At 41.9% G+C, this 27,798-nt stretch overlaps 1 protein-coding gene and 1 pseudogene across 2 annotated transcripts in view; both read left to right on the top strand.

Moving 5' to 3' along the window:
- abcf3 (ATP-binding cassette, sub-family F (GCN20), member 3) overlaps window positions 1-27,798 on the top strand; it is a 144,413-nt gene that overhangs the window by 69,234 nt on the left and 47,381 nt on the right. For both annotated transcript variants that reach the window (XM_078564404.1, XM_078564405.1), the window contains 4 exons: window positions 58-138; window positions 10,756-10,815; window positions 12,888-12,944; window positions 26,808-26,830. In XM_078564404.1, coding sequence (XP_078420530.1) covers window positions 58-138; window positions 10,756-10,815; window positions 12,888-12,944; window positions 26,808-26,830 — 221 coding nt within the window. The remainder of the gene's footprint in view (window positions 1-57; window positions 139-10,755; window positions 10,816-12,887; window positions 12,945-26,807; window positions 26,831-27,798) is intronic.
- LOC144694339 (U11 spliceosomal RNA) lies at window positions 4,355-4,526 on the top strand (annotated as a pseudogene).

Below are 27,798 nucleotides of genomic sequence, written 5' to 3'. Positions count from 1 at the left end.
GTTGGAGTTCAACTTGTAAGCTGCAAATCTAACTGTTCTTGTGACTTTCTCTTATAGGAGTGACGGTACAGAGAGCGGCAAACTAACAGAAATTTACGCAAAGTTGGAGGAGATCGAGGCAGACAAGGCTCCAGCCAGGTGCGTTTAGAATGAATCCTTTGAAAACGACAGTTTGTTTCAGAGTTTAGGAAGTAAGAGTAATGTATCAGAACACACTGAAGGTAAAAGAACGTTTCTGCAAAGGGAGCAATGGCAACGTCAGTAACCTGTGACCTGGAGAGACGTGAAAATCAACCACAACTTCTCTGACCCAAAGAGCCGGCTGAGAAGTGTGTGTGTTTGGATGACAAATGAGAATGGGATTGGAATTAACTATTGTCTACCCTTGCCTACCCCAGGCACCCTCCCCCAGCCATATAGCCTACTGACACTGCATGTGAAGAACAGGCATTTGGCAGTACCAGAGGGGCTATTTGGGAATCCAGGATTTGGCACCTTTGGGTGATAGATGAAGGAGCAAATGAGAATGCACGATAGAACGTACAAACAGGAGGAGGCAAAGAGCCTTTTGTGTCATTCAGTCAGATCATAGCTAAATTGTCCCTCACAGCTGCATTTACTCACTTAAGCACTTGACACCTTTACTCAACCAAAATATATCTGAACCTCAAACTCTAGTTGCTCCCCAGATTTTTGAGGGACACTTCCCTCTACTGTTTGTATGAAAAAGTGCCTCCTGATTTTCCCTCCTAAATTCTCTAACTCTAATTTTTAAATTATGTCCCCATCATCTTGTTTGCCCCCATCAAAAGAAGTAGTTTCTTCTCTATCTACCCAATCGAGCCCATGTAATGTTTTATACATGTTAAGTCACCCCTGAACCTTCTAAACTCAGAGCAGGGCAAGTTTATGCAACACTTAACTATAACTGAACCCTTTTAGTACAAGTATTCTGTTGGATCTGTGCTGCATCTCCTCCAAGTCAAAGTAACCTTCCTGAGCTATGGTGCTCAGAACTGAACCCCAGATGGGGTCTGCCAGGACCTTTTTGTAAATGCTGCATAATTTCCCACCAACTAGTGAGAAGGATGTAGGTGAACAAATTTGCAAAGAAATTATAGAGAGGTGCATAAATTATGAAGTACTTATAATGGGGGACTTTATCCAAATATAGATTGGGATAGTGGGATAGTTGTTGTGTAAAGGGCAGAGAGGGACAAGAGGTCCCAGAGTGTTTAAATTTTCTTCGGTATGTTCCCAGTTCAACTAGGTTGGAGGCACTGCTAGGCCTGGTTCTTGGAAATGAGGTGTGCTAAGAGTATCAAGTGTCAATAGGAGAACATTTAGGGGACAGTGATCATTGTATCATAAGGCTTAGGCTGACAAAAGGAAAAGAACAAAGAGCAGTCCAGAGTAAGAATAATTAACTGGGGGAAAGCTAACTTCAATGGGTAAGAATGGATCTGGGCCAAATAAATTGGAATCGAAGGTTGGCAGGAAAAATGGTAGCTGATCACTGGGCTTCCTTCAAAGAAGAGATGATTCGGGCAGAGTCAAGGTACATTCCTTCAAAAGGGAAAGGTAGGGTAAACAAATCCAGAGCTCCCCGGATGACAAAGGACATAGCCATTAAGATAAATAAGAAAAAGTTTGCTTCTGATAAGTGTCAGGTCAAAAGTAGAATTGAAAACCAAGCTGAATACAGAAGGTTCAGAGCAGAGGTGACGAAGCAAAGAGAGAGTATGAAAAGAGACTGGCAGCTAGCATAAAAGGGAATCCCAAAGTCTTGTACAGGCATATAAATAATAAAAAGAAGAGAAGGGCCTATTAGGGACCAAAAAAGGGATTTACACATGGAAGCAGAGGGCATTGCTGAGATACTAAATGCTTTGTATGTGTCTTTACCAAGTAAGAGGATTCCAGCCAGGCCATGCTGAAAGAGGATGTAATTCAGACGCTATATGGATTTATGGATTCTTTTGAAAAGAAGGTGGTATTGGATATGTTATCTGTACTTAAAGCTGATAAGGCACCGGGACTGGATGAGATGTCTCCAAGGAAACTGAGAGAAGTGAGTGGGAATTGCAGAGGCACTGGCCATAATTTTTCAGTCTTCCTGAGATTCAGGTAGTCCTGGAGGACTGGAGAATTGCTAACATTACATCCTTGTTCAAAAAAGGGTGTAAAGATAAGCCCAGCAACTACAGGCCAGTCAGTTTAACTTTGGTAGTGGGGAAACTTCTAGAAACAATAATTAGGGACAAAATTAATAGACACATGGGCAAATGCTGGATAATTAAGGAAAGCATGGATTTCTTAAGAGAAAATCATGTTTAACTAATTTGCTGGAGTAGTTTGAAGAGTTGACAGAGAGGGTTCATGAAGGCAATGCTGTTGACTTCCAAAAGGCGTTTGATACATTGCCACACTACAGACTTGTGAGCAAAGTTAGAGCTCCTGGAATAAAAGAGACAGTAACAGTATGGTACAGAATCGGCTGAGTGATAGGAAACAAAGAGTAATGGTTAATGGATGTTTTCATGCTGGAGGAAGGTTTGTTATGAATTTCCCTAAAGGTCAGTGTTGGGACTCTTGCTTTTCCTGAGGACACAATTTCAAAGTTTGCGGATGATACAAAACTTGGAAGCATTGTTAATTGTGAGGAGGATAATGTAGAACTTCAAAGGGGCATAGGTTGGTGGAATGGGCTGGCAGGTGGTAGATGAAGTTCAATGCAGAGAAGTGCGAATTGATTCATTTTGGTAGGAAGTACATGGAGAGTCAATATAAAATAAAAGGTACAACTCCAAATGAGGTGTATATGTGGAAAAGTCATTAAAGGTAAACTTTCTTAAACAGTGAGTGGTTAGGGTTTGGAATGCACTGCCCTAGAGTGTGGTGGAGGCAGGTTTAATTGAAGCATACAAAAGAGAATTAGACTGTTATCTGAAAAGGAAGAATGTGCAGGGTTACATAGAGAAGTTGGGAATGGTAGTAGGTGAGTTGCTCATTCAGAGAGCCGGTGCAGACATGATGAGCCAAATGGCGGCCTCCTGCACCGTAATGATTCTGTGATTTCTACTCCTTTTGTATCCTAGCGTCCTTGAGGTAATTTGACACATTGCATTTTTTTTACCTGTCTACAAGTTTTGTGATTTGTGTACAGGTGGACACAATGCCACAGGTCCTCACCTAATTGAGGAAATGCTGCAGTAGCAGAGATGTTATCTATTGAATAGGGCATTAAAAATGCTTGCCTCCTGTACAGGAACATAGGAACAGGAATAGGCCATTCAGCCCACTGAGCCTGCTCCACCTTCAATGGCTGATCATCCACTTCAATGCCTATTTCCCACATTACCTCCACATTCATTTGTCATTGGTATTTAGAAATCTGTTAAACTCTGCTTTAAACGTATTCAATAACTGAGCTTCCACAGCCCTCTGAGGTGGGGAATTCCAAAGATTCACAACCTTCTGAGTAAAAGAATTTCACCTCATCTTAATCCTAAGTGGCTTCCCCCTTATTTTGAAATTGTGTCCCCTGGTTCTAGATCAGGGCAAATACCTGCATCTACCCTGTCTATCCCTTTAAGCATTTTGTAGGTTTCAATGAGATCACCTCTTATTCTTCAAAACTCTAGAGAATACTGGCCCAGTTTCCCCAATCTCTCTTCATAGGACAGCCCCGCCATCCCGGGAACAAGTCTGGTGAACCTTCACTGCACTCTCTCTATGGCAATAATATCCTTTCTGAGATAAGGGGACCAAAACTGCACACAGTACTCCAGGTGTGGTCCAACCAAGTTTCTGTACAATTGAAGCAAGACTTCACTACTCCTGTACTCAAATTCTCTTGAGATAAAGGCTAACATACCATCAACCTTTCTAATTGCTTGCTGCACCTGCATGTTTGCCTTCAATGACTTATTGACGAGAACACCCTTACCCCTTTGGGCATTTACACTTTCTAATCTCTTACCATTTAAGAAATACCTGTGCATCTGTTCCTCCTACCAAAATGGATAACCTCACATTTTCCACATTATATTCCATCTGCCATGTTCTTGCCCACTTACTGAGCCTGTCCAAATCCCCTTGAAGCAGCCTTGCACCTTCCTCACAACTCACATTCCCATATAGCTTTATGTCATCTGCGAACTTGGAAATAGTACATTTGGCCCCACATCCAAATCATTGATATATATTGTGAACAGCTGGAGCCCAAGTACTGATCCATGCGGTACCCCACTGTTCACAGCCTGTCAATGCGAGAATGACCCCTTTATTCCTAATCAGTTTTCTGCCTGTTAGTCAATCCTTAATCCATGTTGGGGAAGGAAGCAGTTAACTCACAAAGAGTTCAATTGCTAATTGTCAGTTAACAACCTAAGTACCCAGGGTGAATTCTCTCTGTAGACAGTATTGTGCTTGCGCTTTATCCGTGCGGAATCGATATCAAGAGATTTTGAAAGCACAATTTTTATTTCTTGGAGCTGCTGGTGATCATTTGTCTCGGCGCTCCGAAAAAAAACTCAGGAAAAAAAAAAAGGAGTCAGTCTTGGTCTCGGTCTTTATTTTTAACAGCCATTGGAGTTTAACAGCGGTAGCAGAGGATGGTTACTGATTGTAAGTAAAAAAAGATTAGAAACCATGCTTTCTTCGGACAAAAGACTGTATTTGGAGTTAATTTTAAGAGCAGAGTGGTTTGGAGTCACTCAAAAATGGCTGAATCAAAATGTAGAGTGTTGGGGTATGATTGCCCACCAATGTTTTCTGAGCGCCAGCCATATGGCCAGTGGAAGAATGAAGTAACCATGTGGACACGGGTTACGTCCTCGCCCAATAAAAAAACAGCGAATCGCCTTGGCACTTAGGCTACCGTATGAAAGCAAAATAAGATGCAAAGTATTTTCTGAGTTGGAGCTTGAGCATTTTGACATGGATAAAGGTTTCGATACATTATTAGATTTTATGGATAAGATCTATCAAAAGGATGATTTATTAAGTGCTTATGAAGCGTGGTCAGATTTTGACAAATTTAGGAAGTTGGAGGATTACATAATGGAATTCAGTGGAGTATATGAAAGATTGCAAAAATTCCGTCTAGAAACTCCCCAATCAGTGCTGACATTGAAGTTATCGGCTTCTGTTAAGCCAGAAAATGGAGGATACAATGTTAACGGGATGGCAAGGTCGTCTAGAAACAGGATGCAGACGTCAGTACGAAAGGAGATTTGTAACTAGAAAAATGAAGACAGAAACACCTTTAACAATTGTGGCAGGAGAAAAGAATTGGGGAATTACAACAAGAGAATGATTCTTGGAAATGCACAGGGTGTGGTCAGTCGGTGTTTGAGATGTGATTCAAAATAGCATTATGCAATGAACCGCCCTAAGTGATATAATAAGATGTTCGAAATTAAACATGAGACAGAAGACCCAGAAGAAGAAGATGGAGATATTGGCCAAAGAGAGAGCATTGTATTAGTTACAAAAAGTTTCAGCCCAGTGCTGAATGTCTTGGTTGCAGAGTCCTTCAATTGTGCAGTGTTAGATAGTGGATGCACATCTACTGTGTGTGGAATAGATTGCTTAAAATACTACATGGCCTCCTTAAATGACAAGGACCACAATAAGGTTAAAGAATTTGGGAATGCCACCCGTTTTAGATTTGGAGATGATAATTTCCTAAAATCTTTAAAAAGGGTATTAATTCCCTGTAAGATAATTGGAGCCAATCATTTCATCAGCATGGGCATAGTGTCTAGCAAAGCACAGTTACTGTTGAGTAGGCCATCGATGAAAAAACGTAGAAACTGGAAATGGAAAATTACAAGGCCATTGTATTTGGAAATCCTGTGGATTTACAATTTACGCAATATGGACACTACTGCATTCCTTTAATGAAACCTAACTTTTCTACTAAGGAAATTAAAGAAGTGCTATTAGCATCAGGAGATAGGAATTTGCAGGAGGAAAAAGCTTACTGTGTTAAAATTGCATTGGCAGTTCGCCTACCTTTCTCCCCAAAGATTAAAAATTTTGCTAAGGGATTCAGGGATAAGGGATAGAGAGTACACTAAACTTAGAGAAGATAAGCGATAGGTATGATATATGTAAGAAATACAAAAGGACACAGTCACGGCTGATTGTGAGTCTGTCCTTAGTGAGAGATTTCAATGAAGTTGTGGCGATGGATTTAGAGATGTGGTTTAAAGAAAAGAACATTTTTATTTTACTTTTTGTAGATTTGGCAACAAGGTTCAGTCAGTCGACAATCATATACAGTAAAGAAAATAATTGTGAACCAGGTTATGGAAAAGTGGATTGTGACCACCGGCAAAATTCCTCACTGGTAATGGAGGGGAATTTGCTAACGATAAGTTTGGGGATATGTGGGAAAACATGAATATAATAGTTATGAATACAGCAGCAGAAAGCCGTTTTAGTAACGGAGCGTGTGAAAGGAACCACGCGGTGATAGATGAAATGTTTCGTAAGATTTTAGCAAATCGACCAAGCTGTAAGTTAACATCTGCTCTAGCATGGGCTGTCCATGCCAAGAATTCACTACAGATGGTGGATGGCTATAGTCCATATCAGTTGGTTTTTGGTAGAAATCCAAAAATTCCTTCAGTCCTGAGTGATCATCCCCCAGCTTGGGAGGGACTTACGATTAGCTCTACTTTTTCTGAGCATTTAAATGCACTCCCATGGGCAGAAGAGCATTCCTTAAAGCCGAAGTTTCAGAGAGAATTCGGCGAGCTTTAAGACATAATGTACCATCATCAAATGATTTTCAATCAGGGAGACATGATATACCATAAAAGAGAATGGGCTTAACGAGTGGAAAGGCCCGGGAAAAGTTATAGGATGGTAAAACAGTCATTTTACAGCATGGGAACCAGACTATTTGGGTACACTCATCGAGGTTAGTTGGTGCAGATTACAAATTTGCGGCTCTGGAAAGAATTATAGGAAGTGATGAGCAACTATGTACTTCTCATACCCATATGTTGTATGATTGTAAGAACCAAGTTGCTGAAGTTGACAGGGTATCTGAAGATGGGCACAGCAATTTGGATGAGCAAGATGAGGCTATTGGCCCCAGAGGACAACTGTCAAAAGCTGGCACTAAAGTTACATACTTGCCAGAAGGGGCCAGTCAATGGAGGGATGTGACGATTGTAGGTAGAGCAGGGAAGGCCACTGGAAAATATAAAAACTGGTTAAATGTAAGAGATAAAGGACAGGTTAGGCCTATGGATTGGGAACATGAAGTAAAAAAAAATGAAAACGCAATATCAGTTCAGACAGTGGGTCTGGCAGTGAACGTGCCTCTTGGAAGAGATTGCCAACTATTGAAAGAACATCCATAAATAGGAGAGGGAGATTAAGCAGTAATAGCCTGGAGCGTGGATAAGAGGGCAGTATAGAGGGCGTAGCTTACAAGGTCAAGGAATATGGCATAGACTAGTAATGCTTCAAGGAGCAGAGCCCATGTGATCATGAAGTCTTAATAGCTTCAAACAAATTAGTTGATAAATTAATAAAGGATGCCAACTGCAAGAACTGCATAGTTGGAAAGAATTTGGGGTATACACTGAGGTGGCAGATAGGGTACAACCAGCTCTATTGCAGATGGATATGCACAGAAAAGGTGCTTCCTTTTGGGACTTATAAAGCTAAAGCCAAGTGAGTGGCACGAGGTTTTGAAGGAAAATTGGGTGACCAGGATATGAATAGATTCACCTATGGCAGAAAAAATTATTCTGAAGATGTTTTTGGCTCTGTTTAATCAGTATTAAAGCTGCTTTTTTGTGGGGACACCAACTTCAAAGGAAAGTTTTTCTTCATCCACTAAAAGAGGCGCCAAAAGCAGAAGGGACTCTGGAAGCTAAATAAATGTGTATACAGTTTAAATGACACCTCCAGAGTTTGGTATTTCTCAGTGAGGTCAGTTTTGTTCAAGTTGGGCTGTCTTCAGATGATGGCAGATCAGCAATGTTTTATTGGCACCATGGAGAGAAGCTTGCAGACATCTTTATGATGCATGTAGATGATTTTTTGTGGGGTAGTGGTAGCAAATTTGAAACGGTTGTCATTAATGAGCGCAGAACCGAGTTCAAAATTGGAAGTCAGGCTTCCGGTGCATTTAAATGCATTGGATTGGAAATCAGGCAGAGTGGATCACATGTCATTTTATATCAGCAAGCTACTTAGAGAGTGTCAATCCCATTGCAACTAGTCGGCGTAGGGCCTCCCAGAAAGATACAGTGGCTTCTGAAATAGATAAAGAGGAACTCGGAAGTCTAACTGGGCAACTCAGTAGGCTAGGCAAACAAGGCCAGACGTCAGTTTTGACATTTTGGAATTGAGCACTAAAGTGAATGATCCCGAGGTTGAAGAAATAACTTGGGGCAAACAAAACATTGACAAAATTAAAAATGGAGCAGTGTGTTTTGAAATTCCCATCTTTAGGTGACCTTAGGAAAATGAAACTGTGTTTAGTGGCGCGTCTTATGCAAATCTATGTGATGGATTTTTGAGAGCAGGAGGATTTATGATATTTCTCATAAAGGAAATGGTAAATGTCACCCTTTGGCATGGGAATTTAAAAAGATACGACGAGTCGTAAAAAGTGCGTTTGCAGCGGAGACTCTCGCTCTTGTTGAGATGGCAGATGTGGCATTCTTTGTATCAAAGATGCTGGCAGAAATTTTAAATGGATAAGGGTATTCGGGAACGATACCTATCAAATGTCTTACAGACAGGTCACTATGGGAAAATGTTCAGTTTACAAAGTGTGTTAATGAAAAGAGATTGCGAATTGACATTGCAAGCTTAAAACAGATGCTAGAGAATAAGAAGATTGCCAAGATCAGATGGATTGGTAGCAGCTACCAATTGTGCAAATGTTTCACGAAAAGAGGAGTGAGCTCCAAAATGTTACTGGAGATCCTCAAAGAGGGATGGACGTCATTTTCTTTGAGAAGACAAAAAGAAACATTTTTTTTGTGTAGACATTTCTGTACACGTGTTTTTTTTTAAAGAAGGGGGAAGTAAAGCTTTCTGTCAGAAGTTTGTACAGTGCTGGAGCAATGAGATTTTCCAGAGCAATATATTGACACATTTTGGTATTTAGTGTAATTGAGAACGCTGGAAATGTTTAGAGAGTTTTAAGATAATTTGGCTGTTTGGATTGGAACGTGTGGAGAGTTGGCCTTGCAAAATTGTATTGCCCTAAACCATTTTTGCCCTAGATCATTTTTTACCCCTTCACCTCTCCCTTCCTTAATGAAATTCACTGGACATATTTGTTTCTCTCTCGTGTTCCCCTGCTTTCACCTCTCACTTAGAACAATTCCAATTGTTGAGCAATAGAGATATTTTAAGTAAGTTATATTTGTGTTTGTCGGTTGTAGGAATGAAGTTTGATTTATATTTATGTATTTGTGTGTAAGAAAGGGAGAATTTGAGTTTTTGAGTTTTAGCTTCACTTTAAAAGATGCCTGCATTGTAATGCGATTTTATGACTCTTGAAGGGAAGGTAAGACAAACAAGGTAGAAAAAAACTACTGTTGCCAAGCAACAGGAGCCCCCCGCAGAGACAGAAAAATAGTTTCAGTTCAGTTTGAGTGCAGTTGGTCGGTGTGCTCCAAGGTTGAAAGGAGTTGCTAGCAGAAGCAGCACAAGAGAGGGACAGATAGCAAGTCCCAAACTAAAGTTGAAGCCAGTTGCCAGGAGAAGCAGGACAGGAGAGGGAACTGCAAGAAACAGGTTCCCAAAAGAAGAAGAAAGTCCCCAAACCCGGGGCAGTGGAATAGGAAAGGTCCCAAGAGGACAGTTAAGTCGAAGGCAAGGACAGGAATCTGGAAAAGGCCCTGTTTAATGAAGTTGAGTGATGAGCAATGAAAGGTTCCAAGCTTAAAGGGAGAAAGCTGCAGGACACAGATTTAAAGCATTGTAAGCTTGTGAGAAGCCAGAAGATCCAAGGGGACAGCCAAAGGCCTGTAACTCTTTTCCATGAGCATGTGAAGCGGTGGTGTTCTGTTGGCATGGCTGAGTCAGTGAGAGAGAGTGCATGGAAGGAAGCTTGAATGCACGTGGCGATCTGGGGAGAGGAGCATCGGAAGGAGAGTTCAAAACCCTGGAGGTAGACCCTTGTGGAAGGTGTCTAAGAGAAAGCGTCGTTTGGGAGAAGATTCCAAGCAAGTTGTTTGAGAGTGGAATTTGGAAGCCCTCGGATGGAGTTCATTGAGACCAGTTGGCTCACAGTGTGATAAGTGTCTGGGAGTGGGTGGGGGGAGTTGTGGAAAGGTCCATAGCAGCTGTTTATGGTGGCATCTGTCACTTGGTTTCAATGTGTAATGTGTCTGACCACAGGTCACCTCTTGGTTTACATGGACTGTGTACTTACTGTGAATAGTAGGGCATAAGATAGCTTTTGTAACTTGTGTTATCCTTACAAATCTTTACATATCTGTAAAGGTATAGATGTGGGTGAATGAGTATTATAATATAGTTCATGTTTAATAATGTTTTATCCTTTTGTTAAAAGCTCATCAGATGACTCCAGCAACTCTGTTCAGCAGCCACACTCAAAAAAAATCTAAATAAAAAATAGTTAGGATCTATCAAGCCAGGTTCCATCCCGGGATTTGGCTTGTCCAGTAGTAACATCAGCATGGATCATAACACAATACAAAAATCTACATCTGTCTGATTTGACGGTCTCTTTCTCTATTTTAGGGCCTCGGTAATTCTGGCTGGTTTGGGGTTCAGTTCCAAGATGCAGCAACAGATGACCAGGTGAGACAACGCACAAAAAAAGCTTCTTTTGAGTCAGCTGCTGATGTAGTATTTGTGGCAGAATGCCAGGCAAACACTATATTATCAATGAGAACAAGTATCACAAGGCTGTATAATATCAGGAGCACAATCAATGCTGGGCTCTACCTAGGTTAATTATTGCCTGGTGCAACCTCCAATGCAACCTCTTCCCTGTTTTGCTTCATACTTAGTAGCCATTTAGACAATAGTAAAAAGAAAATCTTGCATTTCTGTAACCCCTTTCATGACCTCAGGAGGTCCCAAAGTGCTTTACAATGAATGAAGTACCTTTGAATTGTAATCGCTAGTGATATAGTGTCAGAATTTCAAGGGCATCAAATTTTGATACCACTTGGTCCCAGCAAATTTTTTATTGGCACATAGCAGTGTCCAGGCAGTAATTTACAGTTCCAAAATGATCATATATCATCTATTAGGCCACTGGTCAGAGTAACACGTTTGTGTCTTGAGCTTCTTTCGCCAGATAGGTGTTGGATTCCTGCCAGCCACCCATGTAAGCTAGGTGCCACTGCCTTGTTTTCTAACTCTGTACTGTTCCTGAAAATCCTATCTCTAATTTCCTTGAGCATATCACTATTTTCCACATGGGGTCCTTTGCTCTGCTTAGACCCTCTGCACAGTAAATATCCCATCTTCCCTTTGCCCAATGAGCATCTTGCAGAGCCACCCTGTTCTTCCTCCATCTTATGTCCCTGCTCTGTCCAATTCAGCGGTCACCAAGCCACCTACCTCATTGTTAAATTGCGAACTTTGTCACATACAATGGCAGTTGTCACTCTAGCTTGCAATTTCAAACATTCATAAGCACTTTCATCATCTTGAGGAAAAATAATTCTTCCGTTGCATGACGTTGATTTTGCATCAATTCCTTCATGACAGGATACAGCTGTCCTCAGCCCTGCATTTTGCAGGCTTTTACAATTTAGCTTATACATGTACACGTTATTGTTAAACACACGTTATTGGAAATAATAGTTTAAAGAAGAGAAAGCTCATTCTATTCCCTCACAGTCAGTCACCCATTGTTACGTTTATTAAATTAACTCATTGACCCATCAGGACCTTAAAGATTGCAACACTATGTCAGCAGATTAATCCATGATCTTATAGTAGAAAATATTAAATTACTATCTACCCAGAGTTACAAACATATGAATTAGGAGGAGTAGGCCACTTGGCTCTTTGAGCCCGCTCCGCCATTTAGTAAGATCATAGCTGATCTGATTGTAACCTCAACCCCACATTCCTGCCTTCCCAGATAACCTTTCACCCTTTTGTTAATCAAGAATCTATCTAGCTCTGCTTTAAAAATATTCAAAGACCCTGCTTCCATCGCCTTTTGAGGAAGAGTTCCGAACACTGTCAACTTTCAGAAAAAATTTCTCCTCCCCTGTCTTAAATGGCGACCCCTTATTTTTAAACATTGAGCCCTAGTTCTAGATCCTCCCACAAGAGGAAACATCGTCTCCATATCCACCCTATCAAGACCCCTAAGAACCTTAAAGGTTTCAATCAAGTTTCCTTTTACTCTTCTAAACTCCAGTGGATACAAGCCTAACCTGTCAACCTTCCCTCATAAGACAACCTGCCATTCCTGGTATTAGTCTAGTAAATCTTCTCTGAACTGCTAATGCATGTACATCTGTACATCTTTCCTTAAATAAGGTGACCAATACTGTGCACAATCCTCCAGACATGGCCTCACCAATGCCCTGTACAACTGAAGCATAACCTCTCTACTTTTGTAATCAATTCCCCTCACAATAAATGATAACATTCTATTAGCTTTCCTAATTACTTGCTGTACCTGCTTACTAGCTTTTTGTGATTCATACACTCTGACACCCAGATCCCTCTGAATCTTAAAGAGCTCTGGAATCTCTCACCATTTAGATAATATGCTTCCTTTTTCCTTCAGACTTTAAGTAAGTTTCATTTCACTTGTGCAGCCCTGCCCTTTTTAATCATCTTGAAGTAATTGTTAAGTTTTCTTTTCAAGTCTCAGTGTTAACTTTGTGTTTCTGTTTCAGAGAGTTCTCTGGAGGCTGGAGGATGAGGCTGGCTTTGGCCAGGGCACTGTTTGCCAAGTAAGTGGCTGATTTGCCATGGCGCCCAGTCTGTGTTTTCTTTTAAAGCCGGGAATTCAGTTAGTTTTAGTACGTCAAGCGTTGCATAGGGCTGTGAAAGAAAGGGAGGTAAATTGTGTTAAGATATGGATGAGCCTTGACCTCAGTTGAGTGGTGGAACAGACTCAAGGTGCTTGAATGGTCTACACCTGTTCCTGTGTTATCCTGAAGCTAGCTTCAATTTAGAATAATTTTAAACTCATTTTCTTATGTCTAAATTTGTTTATGAAGTCAGTCAAAGTTTGATTCTGGGATTGAACTCAAAGGAGAAAGCTTTCTAAACACTATGGAGTATGCTATACCTAAGCTACAAGGGCTAAAACATCAAACAGTGCAGCAGAGAAAGAGGCTATTCGGCCCATCGATTTCCCATCAGCTCTTTTGAAGAGCCGTCTATCAGTCCCATTCCCATGCTCTTTCCCCATATCCCTACCCTTTTTCCTCCTCCAAGTATTTATCCAGTCGTCTTTAGAAAGCTACTATGGAATCTGTAGTTGTCACCATCCTCTCAGACAGTTCATTCCAAATCCAAACCACTCATTGCATAAAAATGTTTTACCTCATGTCACTTCTGGTTCTTTTGCCAATCATCTTGAATCTGGTTGATCTGGTTATCGATCCTTCAGCTACTGGAAGCAATTTCTCTTTATTTACTTTACCTAAACGTTTCATTTTAAACACCTCTGTCAAATCTCCACTTAGTCTCTAAAGAGAACAATCCCAGTTTTTCCAGCCTATCCATGTAACAGTAACCCCTCATCCCTGGAACCATTCTCATAAATCTCTTCTGTATCATTTCCAAAGCTCCTCATCCTTCCTCAAGTGTGACGCCTAGAATTGAGTGCCATATTCCAGCTAGAGCCAGGTTACTTTGTTCTGTAGGTTTAGCATAATTTCCTGGCTTTTGTACTCTGTGCGTCTTTAAAGCCCAGGATATCATGTTTTATTAACCGCTCTGTTAACCTGTCCTGCCGCCTTCAAAGGTTTGTGCATAAACACTCCCGGGTTTCTCTCTTTTGAACCCCCTTTAAAATTACAACCTTTAGTGTATATTGTGTCTCGTTATTCTTCCTTTCAGAATGCATCACTTGACACTTTGCGTGGAGTTTCATCTATCATGTGACTGCCCATTTCTCATTGTGTTTACTGCACCTACAAGTTCCTACACCTACACGTTCCATGTAATGTGCAAATTTTGAAATAATACTCTGTCCTCAAGTTTGAGTCATTAATGTATATCAAGAACAGCAATTGTTCAAATACTGAACCTTGGGGAACACTGCTGGATACCTCCCTCCATTCCAAAAAAACAGCCCTTAGCCAATGTTGTATCTATGCTGCTACTGCCCCTTTTATTCCATTGGCTTCAGTTCTTCTTAAAAAGTGATGATGGACTTAATCAAACGCCTTTTGAAAGTCCATATCCACAGCATCAAGTGTATCTGCTGGCTTCATCTGTGAATGTCGGCAGATTTTTATACTATTGTCTTGGGGTTTCTCTGATATTGGACAGCAATCTGACCCACCAGACAAAAGAGCAATTCACAGGCTTGAGTTACACTGGCACTGTCATATTGATTCAAAGAGTATCAGCATGGAAGTGGCAATGCCAATCCAGAGTCAGTCCCGAATAGATTAACGCAAGCACCCTTATTATTGTGGGCTGTAACTCCTATGTACACTGGAACATATGACAAGGTCTGTCGATCCTGTCTGGTCCCATTGGTATAATCTTCTCTCATTGTTAAGCCCATCCTATCCCCACACACCCCAAGGCAAAGAAAAAATCAATGGATAAAACTGGGAAATTTCCTCTTGTCCCCACAGTAAACTTCAGGAGACCTTGGGAACCAACTTCACTATGCCCATCAACCCACCTGCCCTCCAGAATGCGAGATGTGTTCCAACCATAGGATAGTGCCCAGCTCCCAGCTGCATATAGTGGTAATTTGCTCTAAATAATACATTAACTGGCCATATTTAAATAGTCCTGGGACATCTTTTGGATTCAGACACTCTAAACTGCTGGAGAATCTCTCAAGAGCGGGCACTGCTACCCAGTCTTTTTCTAACAGAAGAGAATTAATGGCAGAACAGAGCACTATGGTACATAGGCATCGATGCATCATGCTCTTTCCAGGCTGAGTCCCAAACTAGTGTACTTCAAGGCGGGAGGTTTGATCAGGTAACCTCTGTATCAGATGCTGTTATCAGACACTAAGCAGGGTCACAGTACTCCAGGCACCATATGAGTGATGGAACTTGGAGAAATAGACTGGTCGCTAAGCACAGCTTGGCTTCTGAGACCTTCACGATCAGATTGCTCGTAGCTGGATAAGTAGCAGGAAGATTAGCAGTGCTGTGTGGAGCACAGAAGGCAGAGAAAACAAAAGCTAGAAAATAGACAACAACGGTGTTGCTCAGCAATGAATGGTAAATGTTGTGATACGAGGTACATGTAGCTTTCAGGGCGAGACTCACTACCGCCTCGACAGGACGTGATGTATCAGTCCCATGACTTTTATGCAGTCTGCAAGCAGCAGTAGAGATTAGACCCTTGGCTTCCTAGTTAAAATTTTGTATATAGTCTTATCTTCAAATATAGAACCCACATTATTGTTTCACCAATCCTTGTCACGTGATTGGTACATTTACTTCAAATGGAAGAACGTAACAGTAAAAACTTCAGTACAAAGAATCCAGTGAATGAAGCAGATGAGCTGAGGGTGCAACTCGACATTTGGAAGCTATCATAGCTATTATTGAAGCATGGCTTGAAGAAAGGCAGGAATAACAGCTCAAGATCCCTAATTACAGGGTTTTCAGATGCGATAGAAAGGGGCATTAAAAGAAAAGGGGACATTGTAATATTGGTTAAAGAATCAATTACAGCCATGAGGAAAAAGCTAAAAGGGAAGACTTAATTTATCGAGTACTTTCTGCAACCACCAGATGTCTCAAAGCACTTTACAGCCAATTAAGTACTTCTGAAATGTAATCACTGTTGTAATGTAGCCAGTCAGCAGTAAGATCCCACAAACAGCAATTTGATCATGATCAAGTCACCTGTTTTTCTGATATTGATTGAGGGATAAAAATTGATGAGGACACTGGGGATATACCCCCTGCTGCTCTTGAAATAGTATCACAAGATCTTTCACATCCACCTGAGCATGCAGATAAGACCTCGGTTTAGTGTTTCCTCCAAAAGGCAACACCTCCTATAGCATGGCGCTCCCTCAGTACTGCACTGAGAGTCAGCCTAGATCTCTGTGCTCAAGTTCTGAAGTGGGACTTTGAAGCCAGAGCCTTGTGACTCAGAGGCGAGAATGCTACCAACTGAGCCACAGCTGACACCTGAGGGATGATATGCTAGAAGGAGCATCAAATAAGGCCATATGGATTGAACTGAGAAACAAAAAAAGGCGAAATCACACTGCTGGGAATATATTATAGACCCAACAGTCAGATGGAGATAGAAGAGCAAATATATAGATAGATTTCTGAGAAAGGCAGAAACAACAGGCCAGTAATAGTAGAGGATTTCAACTACCCTATTGTTAACTGGAATAAGAGCATTGTAAATGGTCTAGAGGGTGCAAAATTCTGAAGATGCATTCAGGAGAATTTTTTTATATAACCAGTGCATTGCAAGGCCAAAGGAATGAGCAGTTCTAGGGAATGAAACTAGCCAAGTGGAGGGGGGTATCACTGACAAAGAATTTTAATAGTAGCAAGCATAATGGAGTCACATTTAGCATAGATGTGGCAACTGATAAAGGCAGACAAAGTGTAAAAGTTTCACACTGGCGAAAGGCCAATTTTACTAAGCTGAGATGAGATTTGCGAAAAGTGAACTGGAAACAGCTACTTGAATGTAAATAACTTGCTGAGCAGTGATAGTTATTCAAGGAGGAAATAGCCACCGGAATAAATATGCTTCTACAAACAAAAAGGGTGGGATTCCCAAACCTAAATTCCTTTCTGCATGTCAAGGTCTGTACAGTGTAAGATAAGGCAAAGAAGACAAGCTTATATAAGATACAGAAAGCCTAAAGAAGTAAGCGTAGGGGTGAAATTAAAGTTCCACTACCCCTATACCCTTTGACTGCCTTGTCAATGAAGAATCCATCATACTTGGCCTTAAAAATATTCAAAAAACCTCGCCTCCACTACTCTCTGGGGAGGAGAAATCCATAGACTAACAACCCTCAGAGAAAATATTTCTCCTCCTGTCCACCTTAAATGAGAGACCCCTTATTTTTAAACTGTCCCCTTGTTCTTGTCTCTCTCTCACAAGGAGAAATATCTTCACAGCATCCACCTTGTCAAGCCCCCTCAGGATCCTGTATGTTTCAATAAGATCAGATCTAAACTCCAATGGATAATGGCCCAACCTGTCCAACATTTCTTCCTAATAAGGTAACCTCTTTATCCCAGAAATCAGTCGAGTGAACATTCTCTGAACTGCTTCTAATGCATTATATTGTTTCTCAAGTAAAGAGACCAAAACTGTACAGTACTCCAGATGTGGTATCACCAATGCCCTGTACAATTGTAGCAAAGCTTCCCGACTTGTATATTCCATTCCTCTTGCGATAAATGATAACATCCCATTTAGCTTCTCATCACTTGCTGTACCGCAGAGTTTTGTAATCTTTCTCAGTTTAAATAATATACTGTTTTTCTATTCTTCCTGCCAAAGTGAACAAGTTTACATGAAATTCCATCTGCCAATTTTTCGCCCAGTTGCTTAATTCCCTTTGGAGACTATGCACTCCTCACACTTTACTTTCCTACTTATCTTTGCATCAACAGCAAATTTAGCAACCGTACATTCGTTCCCTTCATCCAAGTCATTGATGTAGATTGTAAATAGTTGAGGCCCTGGCACTGATCCCTGTGGCACTCTGCTAGCTAAAGTTTGCCAACCCAAAAATGACCCATTTATCTCTACACTCTGCTTCCTGTTAGCTAACCAATTCTGTATCCATGATGTTACCCCCTACGCCTTGAGCTCTTATTTTGTGTAGTAACCTTTGATGTGGCACCTCATCACTTATTACTTCCTCAAAGATCTCTAAGAAGTTAGTCAAATGTGAATTCCCTTTCACAAAACCATGTTGATAAATTGGAAAAATTTGAGGCAGTATTAATCGTCATTTAGAAGGCACTAATTAACCAAGTATTTTGCATGAATTTTTTAGGCAAGGTTGCGCCTAACTAACTTGATTTGAGTTTCTGAGAAGATAACAAGGAGGGTAGTGTTACGATCCCAGCTGATGTTAATACTCATAGTCATAGAGGTCTACAGCGCAGAAAAAGGCCCTTCGGCCCATCGCGTTTACACCGGTCAAACAATCACCTAACTATTCTAATCCCATTTTCCAGCACTAGGCCCATAGCCTTGTATGCCATGGCATCGCAAGTGCACATCCAAATACTTCTTAAGTGTTATGAGGGTTTCTGCCTCTACCACCCTTTCAGGCAGTGAGTTCCAGATTCCCACCACATGCTGGGTGAAAAAATTCTTCCTCTCATCCCCTCTAAACCTTCTGCCCCTTACCTTAAATCTATGCCCCCTGGTTATTGATCCCTCCACCAGGGGGAAAAGTTCCTTCCTGTTTACCCTATCTATGCCCCTCATAATTTTATACACTTCAACCATGTGCCCCCTCAATCTCCTCTGCTCCAAGGAAAATAACCCCAGTCTATCCAATCTCTCCTCATAACTAAAACTCTCCAGCCCAGGCGACATCCTGGTAAATCTCCTCTTTCAATAAGATTATTTCTCGTGCATCTAAACTCCAATGGATAATGGCCCAACCTGTCCAACATTTCTTCCTAATAAGGTAACCTCTTTATCCCAGAAATCAGTTGAATGAACATTCTCTGAACTGCTTCTAATGCATTATATTGTTTCTCAAGTAAAGAGACCAAAACTGTACAGTACTCCAGATGTGATCTTCTCCCCAATGCAGTCACATCCTTCCTATAATGCGGATTCCAGAACAGCACACAACACTCTAGCTGTGGCCTAACCAGCGTTTTATACAGTTCCAGCATAACCTCCTTGCTCTTATATTCTATGCCTCAGCTAATAAAGGCAAGTATCCCATATGCCTTCTTAACCACCTTATCTCCTGTCCCGCTACCTTAAAAGACAGGTGGACATGCACACCAAGATCCCTCTGATCCTCGATACTTCCCAGGTTCCTACCATTCGTTGTGTATTCCCATGCCTCGTTTGTCCTGCCCCAGTGCATCATGCCACACTTATCCGGATTATGTTCCATTTGCCACTGATCAGCGCATCTGACCAACCCGTCTATATCCTCCTGTAATCTAAGGCTAACCTCCTCTATTTACCACCCCACCAATTTTTGCGTCATCCTCGAACTTACTGATCAACCCTCCTACATTCAAGTCTAAACTGTTTATATATACCACAAACAGCAAGGGACCCAACACCGATCCCTGTGGAACCCCACTGGACACAGGCATCTAGTTACAAAAACATCCCTCGACCATCACCCTCTGCTTCCTGCCACTCAGTCAATTCTGGATCCAATTTGCCAAATTGTCTTGGATCCCATGGGCTGTTACCTTCGTTATCAGTCTTCCATGCAGGACCTTATCAAAAGCCTTGCTGAAGTCCAAGTAGACTATGTCAAATGCATTGCCCTCATCTACACACCTGGTCACCTCTTCGAAAAATTCAATCAAATTGGGCAGACATGACCTCCCGTTAACAAAACCATGCTGACTGTCCCTTGATTAATCCCTGCCTCTCCAAGTGTAGATTAATTCTGTCCCTCAGAATTGCTTCCAATAGTTTCCCCACCACTGAGGTTAGACTGACTGGCCTGTAGTTCCCTGGTTTATCCCTTCCTCCCTTCTTGAATAACAGTACCACATTGGCTGTCCTCCAGTCCTCTGGCGTCTCTACTGTGGCCAGAGAGGCATTGAAAATTATTGCCAGCGCCCCTGCTATCTCCTCCCTTGCCTCACTCAACAGTCTGGGATACATTGCATCCAGGCCTGGAGATTTATCTACTTTTAAGCCTGCCAGACCATTTAGAACCTCCCCCCTTTCTATGCCAATTTCTTTAATTATATCACAGCCCTTCTGCCTGATTTCCATACCCACGTCATCCCTCTCACTTATGAACACTGACACAAAGTATTCATTTAGAACCCTACCTACATCTTCCGGTTCCACACACAAATTACCACTGTGGGCCCTACTCTTTTCCCTAGTTACCTTCTTACTCTTAATGTACTTGTAAAATAACTTTGGATTTTCCTTTATTTTACCTACCAATGTTTTTTCATGCCCCCTTTTTGCTCTCCTAATTTCCTTTTTAAGTTCCCCCTACACATTCTATACTCCTCTAGGGCTTCCGCTGTTTTGAGTCCTCAGTCTCTGCCATAAGCCTCCCTTTTTCTCTTTATCCAATCCTGTATATCCCTCGACATCCAGGGTTCCCTGGATTTGTTGGTCCCACCCTTTGTCTTTACTGGAATATGTTGGCCCTCTACTCTCCCTGTTTCCTTCTTGAATGAGTCCCACTGCTATGACGCAGATTTACCTAAAAGTAGCTGCTCCCAGTCCACTCTGGCCAAATCATACCTGATCTTTTTAAAATCGGCCTTCCCCCAATTTAGAACTCTGATTTCTGGTCCATCCTTGTCCCTTTCCATAAAAACCTTGAATCTAACGAAGTTGTGATCACTATCTGCAAAATGCTCCCCCACTGATACCTCTACCACTTGCCCGGCTTCATTCTCTAAAATTAAGTCCAGGACCACCCCCTCTCTTGTAGGACCTTCTATGTACTGGCTTAAAAAGCTCTCCTGGATGCATTTTAAGAATTCTGGTCCCTCTTAACCTATCACACTATGACTAACCCAGTTAACGTTGGGGAAGTTGAAATCCCCCACTATTACTACCTTATTATTTTTACACTTCTCTGAAATTTGCCTACATATCTGCTCTTCTATTTCTCTTTGACTGTTTGGGAGCTTATAGTACACTCCCTGCAATGTGATTGCTCCTTTTTCGTTTTCGTTTTTCAGTTCTACCCATATGGTTTCATTTGAGGAGCCTTCTAAGATGTCATCTCTCCTTACTGCTGTAATTGATTCCTTAATCAATATTGCGATACCCCCTCCTCTTTTACCTCCTTCCCTGTCTCGCCTGAAGACCCCATATCCTGGAATATTGAGCTGCCAATCCTGCCCCTCTCTCAACCATGTCTCTGTGACAGAAATGACATCATACTTCCATGTGTTAATTTGTGCCCTCAACTCACCTGCCTTATTCGTCAGATTTCTTGCATTAACATAAATACCATCCAACCTTGCCAAACTCCCTTGTGCTTTAACTGGCCTATAATTTCTATGCCTTCCAAACTCACTTGCTCTCTCCTAATTTTGGCCGTGCATCTCCCCCTGCTGAACCTCCTCTCAGGATCCCATCCCCCTGCCAAGTTAGTTTGAACCCTCCCCAACAGCATTAGCAAACCTCCCCACAAGGATATTGGTCCCATTCCGGTTCAGGTGCAACCCGTCCGCCTTGTACAGAAGTACAGAAGTAATCCAGAGATTACTACCTTTTGAGGTCCTGTTTTTAAATCTGTTTCCTAACTCTCTAAATTCTGCTTGCAGGACCTCATCCCTCTTTCTACCTATGTCGTTTTGCCCTCCCCCTTTAGAATGCCCTGTAGCCGTTCAGTGACATCCTTGACCCTGGCTCCAGGGAGGCTACATACCATCCTGGAGTCACGTCTACAGCCGCACAAACGCCTGCCTATTCCCCTTACTATTGAGTCTCCTACCACTATTTCTCTTCCCCTCTTTTTCCTCCCCCCCTGTGCAGCTGAGCCACGCACAGTACCACGAGCGTGGCTGCACTCCCCAGAGCAACCGTCGATCTCACCATTTTCCAACACAGAAAAACGGCTCTTGAGCAAGATGCATCCTGGGGATTTCCTGACTACCTGCCTGACACCTTTCTTCTGACTGATGGTCACCTATTCTCTCCCTGTCTGCACTACCGTAAACTGTGGGGTGACCACGTCTAATAACGTGCTATCCACGAAACTCTCAGCCTCGCGGATGTACCTCAGTGCCTTCAGCTGCTGCTCAAGCTCTGAAACACGGAGCTCAAGTAGCTGCAGCTGGTGGCACTTCCTGCACACATGGTCGATCAGAGCGCAAGGAGTGCCTAGGACCTCCCACATATTGCAGGTGGTACATAACACTTGACTGAGCTGCCCTGCCATGCCTATAGTTGGAAAAAAAAACCCTTTAAGTTAAATACAGTAAAAAAAAGTTAAATTATTTATCTACTTTAAATAAAAACTAGAACCCTTACCTTTCCTTTGCTTAATCTATTTTAAACTGGAGAAAAAAACTGGTGAAAAACACTTACCCACTACTTACCAATTGGCACTCACCTTTGTGTTGACGTCACTTTTTGAGGCTTCCCCACACTCGCGCTGGTTCTGATCTCTCCGCCGCTCTCGCGCTGTCTTGTCCTGTCACTCTTGTTATTTTCAACAAGAACTGATTGCAGGACACTCTTCCCAGACTGCTTCACCGCAATGCTGACTGCAGGACACGCTTCCCAGACTGCTTCACTGCAATGCTGACTGCAGGACACTCTTTCCAGACTCCTGGAGAAGTCAGATCCCAGAGTGAAACCTGGCTTGATAAATCTTAACTTTTTTTTAGAAACCGTGGAGGAAGTTACTGAACAAATTCACAGTCGTCTACTGATAAACTTTTAACACACAGAATAAAGTTAATTAATTAAACAAAAAAAACTATATTGCACAGGGCAAAAAGGTTGGAAAGAGCTCAATACAAACACAAGAACACGCTTCAAATTTACACTATTCCTTTACAGACGCACAAACCAGTGAAGAGTTACCACTAGTTTGACACACAAAGGCTTCTCTCTTGGGACTGGCACAGTTGCAAATGGTTTTATTCCAGTGAATTCCTGACCATTCACCTGATGCTTTTCACTCAACTCATGTTTCTCCCTTAGACACCCAAAAACTGCAGTCTAAACTCAGTCTTCCAGTAGCACCTCTGCTAACCTGATCACTTTACTAAGTTCTATAACTGACTATTCTGTGAACTACTGTCCCAGTAGACTTGTAATGTTTCCTTCTCAGCTGAAAATCTCTTTCTTCACTCTCTCACACACACACTAAACACTCTCTTCCGCCTTTCCTGTGTCCCTGGACCACTGTTGCTTGGCAACAGTAAGGTTTTCTTTCTGTATTCCACTAGGCTTTCTACAGTATTAAGTCTTTTGTGACTGTCATAAGCTTTCGTTTTCTACTTTATCTTGGCCTGTATGCTTTCGGATAACCAAAGGGCTCCAGATTTGGCAGCACCACCCTTTTCCTTTGTGGGGACATGTCTGCACTGTGTCCATAGAATCTCACCTTTGAATGCCTCCCACTAAGTTGACACAGTTTTTTCTTCTAATTGCTGTATCCAGTTCCATTTTCTTATTAATTTTTTTCTTCTTCTTTCACGGGATGTGGGTATCACTGGCAAGGCCAGCATTTGTTGCCCATCCCTAATTGCCCTTGAACTGAGTGGCTTACGAGGCCATTTCAGAGGTCATTTCAGAGTCAACCACATTGCTGTGGGTCTGGAGTCACATGTAGGCCAGACCAGGTGAGAATGACAGATTCCCTTCCCTACAGGATGTTAGTGAACCAGATGGATTTTTATGACAATCAATGATAGTTTAATGGCCACCATTACTGAGATTAGCTTTCACTTCCAGATTTATTAACTGGATATAAATTCCACCAGCTGCGATTTGAATCCATCTCCTCAGGGCATTATCCTGGATCTCTGGGTTACTAGTCCAGCAATATTACCACTACACCACTATCCCCCCTGATCTACTATTAACTCCCCATTGTCACACTCAAGAGGACCAACACTCACTTTCCCTTTTTAAATACCTGTAGAAACTCTTGCTATCTGTTTTTACATTTCTAACCAGCTTCCTCTCATACTCTAATTTCTTTCTCCTGATTAACCTTTTAGTCATTCTCTGCCATTCTTTTTATTCTAACCAGTCATATGACCTGCCACTCATCTTTGCATTGTTTATATGCTTTTTCCTTAAGTTTGGTGCTTTTCTTAACTTCTTTAGTTAACCACAGATGGTGGGTCCTCTCCTTAGAATTTCTCCTTATACTAGGAATATACTTATTTTGAGTATTCTGAAATATCCTCTTAAATGTCTGCCACTGTTTCTCTATTGATCTACCTCCTAGCCTAGTACCCCAGTTCACTTCAATGAGCTCAGCTTTCATGCCCACATAGTGGCCCTTATTTATGTTTAAAATACTAGCCTTAGACCCGCTCTTCCTTTCAAACTGGATGTAAAATTCAATCATATTGTGGTCACTGTTACCTAGGTGTGCCTTCACTCTGAGGTCATTAATTAATTAATCCTGTCTCATTACATAATACCAAGTCTAATATAACCTGCTCTCTGATAAAAGCAAATAACTGCGGATGCTGGAAATCCAAAACAAAAATAAAAATACCTGGAAAAACTCAGCAAGTCTGACAGCATCTACGGAGAGGAACACAGTTAACGTTTCAAATCCGTATGACTCTTCAACAGAACTAAGGAAAAGTAGAAAAGAGGTGAAATATAAGCTGGTTTAAGCGGGGGGGTGGGACAGGTAGAGCTGGATAGAGGGCTAGTGATAGGTGGAGATAGCCAAAAGATGTCATAGACAAAAGGACAAAGAGGTGTTGAAGGTGGTGATCTTATCTAAGGAATGTGATAATAGGTGACATTAAGGGTAGAAAGCAGGACGAGCAAGGTACAGATAGCCCAAGTGGGGGTGGGGTGGGGGGAAGGGATCGAAATAGGCTAAAAGGTAGAGATAAAACAATGGATCGAAATACATTTTAAAAATAATGGACATTGGTGGGAAAAGAAAAATCTATATAAATTATTGGAAAAAAGGGGGATCGGAAGCGGGGGTGGGGATGGAGGAGAGAGTTCATGATCTAAAATTGTTGAACTCAATATTCAGTCCAGAAGGCTGTAAAGTGCCTAGTCGGAAGATGAGGTGCTGTTCCTCCAGTTTGTGTTGAGCTTCACCTGCTCTCTGGTTGGTTCCAGAATGTGCTGCTCTAAAAAAAACTATCTCGAAAGCATTCTATGAACTCCTCATCCAGGCTACTACTGCCAATCTGATTTTTCCGGTTTATACGTAGATTGAAATTGCCCATGATTATTGCTGTCTCTTTGTCACAAACACCCAATCTTTCTTCTTGGATACTTTGTCCAACATTGCGATTACGGTTAGGGAGGGCCTGTAAACCACTGCCACCAGTGACTTCTTTCCCTATTCTTCATCTCAACCCAAACTGATTCTACATCCTGATCTCCTGAACCAAAGTCGTCTTTAACTATTGCACCAAATGCCATCCTTGATCAACAGTACTACCCTTCCACCTTTACCTAGCTTCCTGTTCTTCCTCAATGTCATGTATCCTTCAACACTCGGGACCCAATCCTTGCCATGCTGCCATGTCATCGTGATGGTGATCAGATCATATTTATTTACGTCATTGTGCGCTATCAATTCATTTAACTTGTTATGAGGAGAATTTTTTTCTCCAGAGGGTTGTGCGACTCTGAAGCTCTCTACCTCAGAAGGGGGTGGAAGCGGGGCCATTAAATATTTTTAAGGTGGAGGTAGATAGATTCTTGTTAGGCAAGGGAATCAAAAGTTATCGGGTGTAGATAGGAATGCGGACTTCGAAACACAAACAGGTCAATTATGATCTTATTAAATGGCGGATCAGGCTCAAGGGACCGAATGACCTACTTCTATTTCATATGTTCATATGAATTAGGAGCGGGATGGCCATTTGGCCCCATGAGCCTGTTCTGCCATTCATCTAGATCATGGCTAATCATCTACCTCAACAACACTTTCTCGTGCTATCCCCATATCTCTTGATGTCATTAGCATCTAGAAATCTGTCTTGAACATACTCAAGAGCTTCCACAGCCCTCTGGGGTAGAGAATTGCAAAGATTCAGTACCCTTTGAGTGAAGAAATTCCTCCTCATTGCCGTCCTAAATGGCTTGCTCCTTATTCTGAGACTGTGTCACTGGTTCTAGAACCCACAGCCAGGGGAAACATCCTTTTACCCTGTCCAGCCCTTTACTTCTTGTCAAAGTGAAACATTTATGCCTACTCTGTTTCTTGTTAGCTAACCAATCCTCAATCCTTGCTAATATGTTGCCCCCTACACCATGAACTCTTATTTTGTGTAGTAGCCTTTGATGTGGCACTTGTCAAATTCTTTCTGGAAGTCTACAGAATCCCCTTTATCCATGTTGCTTTTTACTTCCTCAAAGCACTCTAATAAACCGGCTGTACAATACAGCCTCTGGCAGTAGAAAGTAGCTGGTGCACTGTGCTACCGTATGGCACATGAAGTAAACACTATCGTGGATCCTTGTGATCTGACATCATGTGCTTTAGTAGTTCACTCAATACCTCAAGTTCACTCTGCCTTTTTTTGTTTTGTTTTGTGATTTTGCTCACAACTCCTCTCACTGCCTGAAGATGCTGAAACTTGGTGTTTTGTCAGCCCTAGGCTATTAGTGAGTGTTGTAGCTCTTCTACTGGTTGTTAGGTTGAGATCAGGATTCCAATCTGGGCCCAACCTTCACTGCAGTGAGCAATTTGATCATCTTTCAGGTAATTGACTGAGTTATTATATTCTGTCTGTCTCCCTCTCTTTCAGGCCTGATCTTCTGTTACTAGATGGTAAGTTGACTGTACTGGTACTCATGTATCGCACCCCTCAGCAGTGCTGCAAAACGCTTGACATTTAACAAAGTGGGTTTAAGTGTTATTGCCCTTAAATAGTTAGTGTTGTATGAACTTAATAGATCTATTTCGACAGTATTTGAAGTAGAAGTGACTTAAAATGTTAGTAGTTTTTCTATGTACTATTATACATCTGATGACACATTAACTTATGCTACCATAACATTAGAACACATGGTTGCACCTGTAGTTCTCATACACATCCAGTTCTTCACTCTAGTTGTGCTGTTAAGGGGCCAGGCCTTCCACACCTCGTCCCAAACTCGAGAAGAAGCTACATCTTCTCTTGCTGCTTTTTGGACTTCTCCCAAGGGGACACGTCGACAGCCCTGATCTGGACAGTATTGTAAATGAGATGGTGTCACAATAGACGGTGAGCAAAGCCCTGCATAGTGGTTTCACTAGGCAGCAGTAAATATAATGGCTGCAGCCAAGCTGGACAGTGAGACAACTTCCTCTTGTTGCTTCCCAGCCATGAAGAAATGAAAGTGCGAATCGCACAACTTCCAAACATCTGCACTTATTGTCCATCCCTAATTGCTCAGTTATTCTTTCAGTGGTTTGACACAATTGTGTGGCTTGCTAGGCCATTCCAGAGGGCAGTTAAGAGTCAAGTACATTGGTGTGGGACTGGAATCACTTAGGCTCAGACCAGATAAGGTCAGCAAGTTTCCTTCCTAAATATAAACATTCAGGAATGTAACTTCAAGGTCAGGAACCTGACACTCTTAGCTGGCCTAGGCTACACATGACTCCAGTCCCACGCTAGGGCTGGCTTTTAATTCTCTTTGGGAGACTAGAGATGGCTAGTGAATGCAGCCTTGCCTACAGTGCCCATCTGGTACACATTTTTGAAAATTTTGTGTTCTAGCCATATACTATCCCCTCTGAGATATTTGAGGGTG

This window comes from Cetorhinus maximus, chromosome 19 (genome assembly GCF_964194155.1).
Source record: "Cetorhinus maximus chromosome 19, sCetMax3.hap1.1, whole genome shotgun sequence".
Taxonomy (NCBI): Eukaryota; Metazoa; Chordata; class Chondrichthyes; order Lamniformes; family Cetorhinidae; genus Cetorhinus; species Cetorhinus maximus.
Note: the sequence above shows the minus strand (reverse complement) of the source record. Positions and strands in the feature narration are given on the sequence as shown.